The 2,047-nt window shown below is 53.5% G+C and overlaps 2 protein-coding genes across 2 annotated transcripts in view; both read left to right on the top strand.

Annotated features, from left to right (window-relative positions):
* CMTM1 (CKLF like MARVEL transmembrane domain containing 1) overlaps positions 1 to 1,714 on the top strand; it is a 23,582-nt gene extending 21,868 nt beyond the window's left edge. Inside the window, exons 4-5 of the mRNA XM_012554161.2 lie at positions 1,157 to 1,255; positions 1,604 to 1,714. Coding sequence (XP_012409615.2) covers positions 1,157 to 1,255; positions 1,604 to 1,714 — 210 coding nt within the window. The remainder of the gene's footprint in view (positions 1 to 1,156; positions 1,256 to 1,603) is intronic.
* Positions 1,715 to 1,955: 241 nt separating this feature from the next.
* Positions 1,956 to 2,047, top strand: part of CMTM2 (CKLF like MARVEL transmembrane domain containing 2) — a 5,952-nt gene continuing 5,860 nt past the window's right edge. The window contains exon 1 of the mRNA XM_004371656.2: positions 1,956 to 1,974. Within this exon, the coding sequence (XP_004371713.1) occupies positions 1,956 to 1,974 (19 nt within the window). The remainder of the gene's footprint in view (positions 1,975 to 2,047) is intronic.

The following is a 2,047-nucleotide window of genomic DNA, read 5'->3' as shown; positions in this document are numbered from 1 at the left end:
TGGCGTCTGGGGTCTTAAAAGCTAGCGAGAGGCCATCTAAGATGCATCAATTGGTCCCAACCCACCTGGAGCAAAGGAGACTGAAGAACACCAAAGACACAAGGAAAATATTAGTCCAAGAGACAGAAAGGGCCACATAAACCAGAGACTGCATCAGCCTGAGACCAGAAGAACTAGATGGTGCCCAGCTACCACCAACGACCGCCCTGATAGGGAACAGAACAGAGAGTCCTTGATGGAGCAGGAGAAAAGTGGAGTGCATAACTCAAATTCTAGTAAAAAGACCACACTTAATGGTTTGACTGAGACTAGAGGGACCCTGGAAGACATGGCCCCTGGACTTTGTTAGCCCAAAACTAAAACCATTCCCAAGGCCAACTCTTCAGACAAAGATTAGACTGGGCTATGGGACATAAAATGATACTGGTGAAGAGTGTGCTTCTTAGCTCAAGTAGATACATGAGAGTAAATGGGCAGCTCCTGTCAGGAGGTGAGATGAGAAGGCAGAGAGTGTCAGGAGCTGGTTGAATGGTCACAGGTAATCAGGGGTGGAAAGGAGTGTGCTGTCACAGTACAGGGAGTGCAACTAGGGTCACATAACAATGTGTGTATAAATTTTGGTATGAGACACTAACTTGAATTGTAAACTTTCTCTTAAAGCACAATTAAAAAAAAATTCCAACACAAATAAACTTTACAGTCTCTGTGTGGTGGAAGAAGAAAAAAAACCCAGAAGCAATAAAACAACATTGCACGCTTCTAGCAGGTGCAGAGGAAACCACGTGATTCTAAGCATCCCTATAACTGGATAATAATGACAGCTCTTACCAGAGTGCATTAGAAAGTTCAAAAAGTAAATTAGCATAGAGTTTTAGCCTTGTAGGTATATTGATACATGTAAGCTGGGCTTACAAAAAAATGTTTTGCTGACGTAACTACGGTATAGTTCTAGAGATAGTCATTTTGGTGTCACCCCTTCCTTAGTGTCACCCAGTGTGATCCACACGCCCCCCCTCCCCACCCTTCTAGTAACGCCACCGGTCAGAGGGGAAGAAGAGGCCCTTGCAGGTACTGCCATGGATGGGTTCAAGAGGGTGCTGCTCTGAGCTGCAAAATAACCCCACCTTTCCTTCCCTTACGGTCTTGTGTCGGACAGTGCCTGTGTCTCGCAGCGGCAATCGTGTGTCTCTTCGATGCGTTTGTGGTCACCAAGAGGATGAGGACAGCTGTGAAATCATTCCTGCAAATCAAAGTGGCACAAAAGTCCGACCCTAAGCCAGGACACTCGCAGATGCACCTGTCTTCGTCCCATCCCTCCAAGCCCACCAGCTACTGAGCTCGGATGCTGCCGCCCATTCTGGCCCCCTTGTGACCATAAAATCGGGGCTGCTAAATCGGGAACACACACACCTGCTTCTTCGTGTTGCCTTGTGTAAAAGTCGCGTTACACTTTCATGAACGTGGCGCTGAGCCCGCTGAGCGCAGGGCGCGGCTGCCCCGGGAGGCCTGGCGAGGGCCGCGACCCGGGATTTCAGCTGCCAACCCGACCCGGAGGTGCGAACGGCGGCTACAGCCTTGGGGCCACCAGGAGAGGCTCCGCCAGGACCGGAAGGGGAGCTTGGCGCGGAACTGGCACCCGCATGGTGGGCGCGGAGGGGGGACCCGACGGGAGCCTCCGCGTGGACGGTGGTGGGCCTGGCGGATTATGGGTTAATAAGAGCTGAGCTGCTCCGCGCGGTGAGATGCAGCGGGACCCCAAGCGGAGGTGGGACCCGCGCCGTGAGCCGGCACGCGCGGAGACCGCACAAGCGTTGGCCTTCCCTGGGCCCGGCCGTTGGCTGAGCGCGGCCTTTGAGCAGGTCGTTGGGCACCAGGCTCTCTCACAGACCAGGCCTATCAGGGAACATCGGGAGAAGTTGGGCAGCCTGTGAAAAGCTAAGGACTCCGACGCGAACATGGCTGACAAGGGCAAGGGCAAGGCCAAGGACAAGCCCAAGGACAAGGCCCCGCCAGCACCGAAGCCCGAAGCCCCGCCGGCTGCCCCGCC

This window comes from Trichechus manatus, unplaced genomic scaffold, assembly GCF_000243295.1.
Source record: "Trichechus manatus latirostris isolate Lorelei unplaced genomic scaffold, TriManLat1.0 scaffold00014, whole genome shotgun sequence".
In the NCBI taxonomy this organism is placed as follows: domain Eukaryota; kingdom Metazoa; phylum Chordata; class Mammalia; order Sirenia; family Trichechidae; genus Trichechus; species Trichechus manatus.
This window is presented reverse-complemented; position numbering and strand designations above follow the sequence as displayed.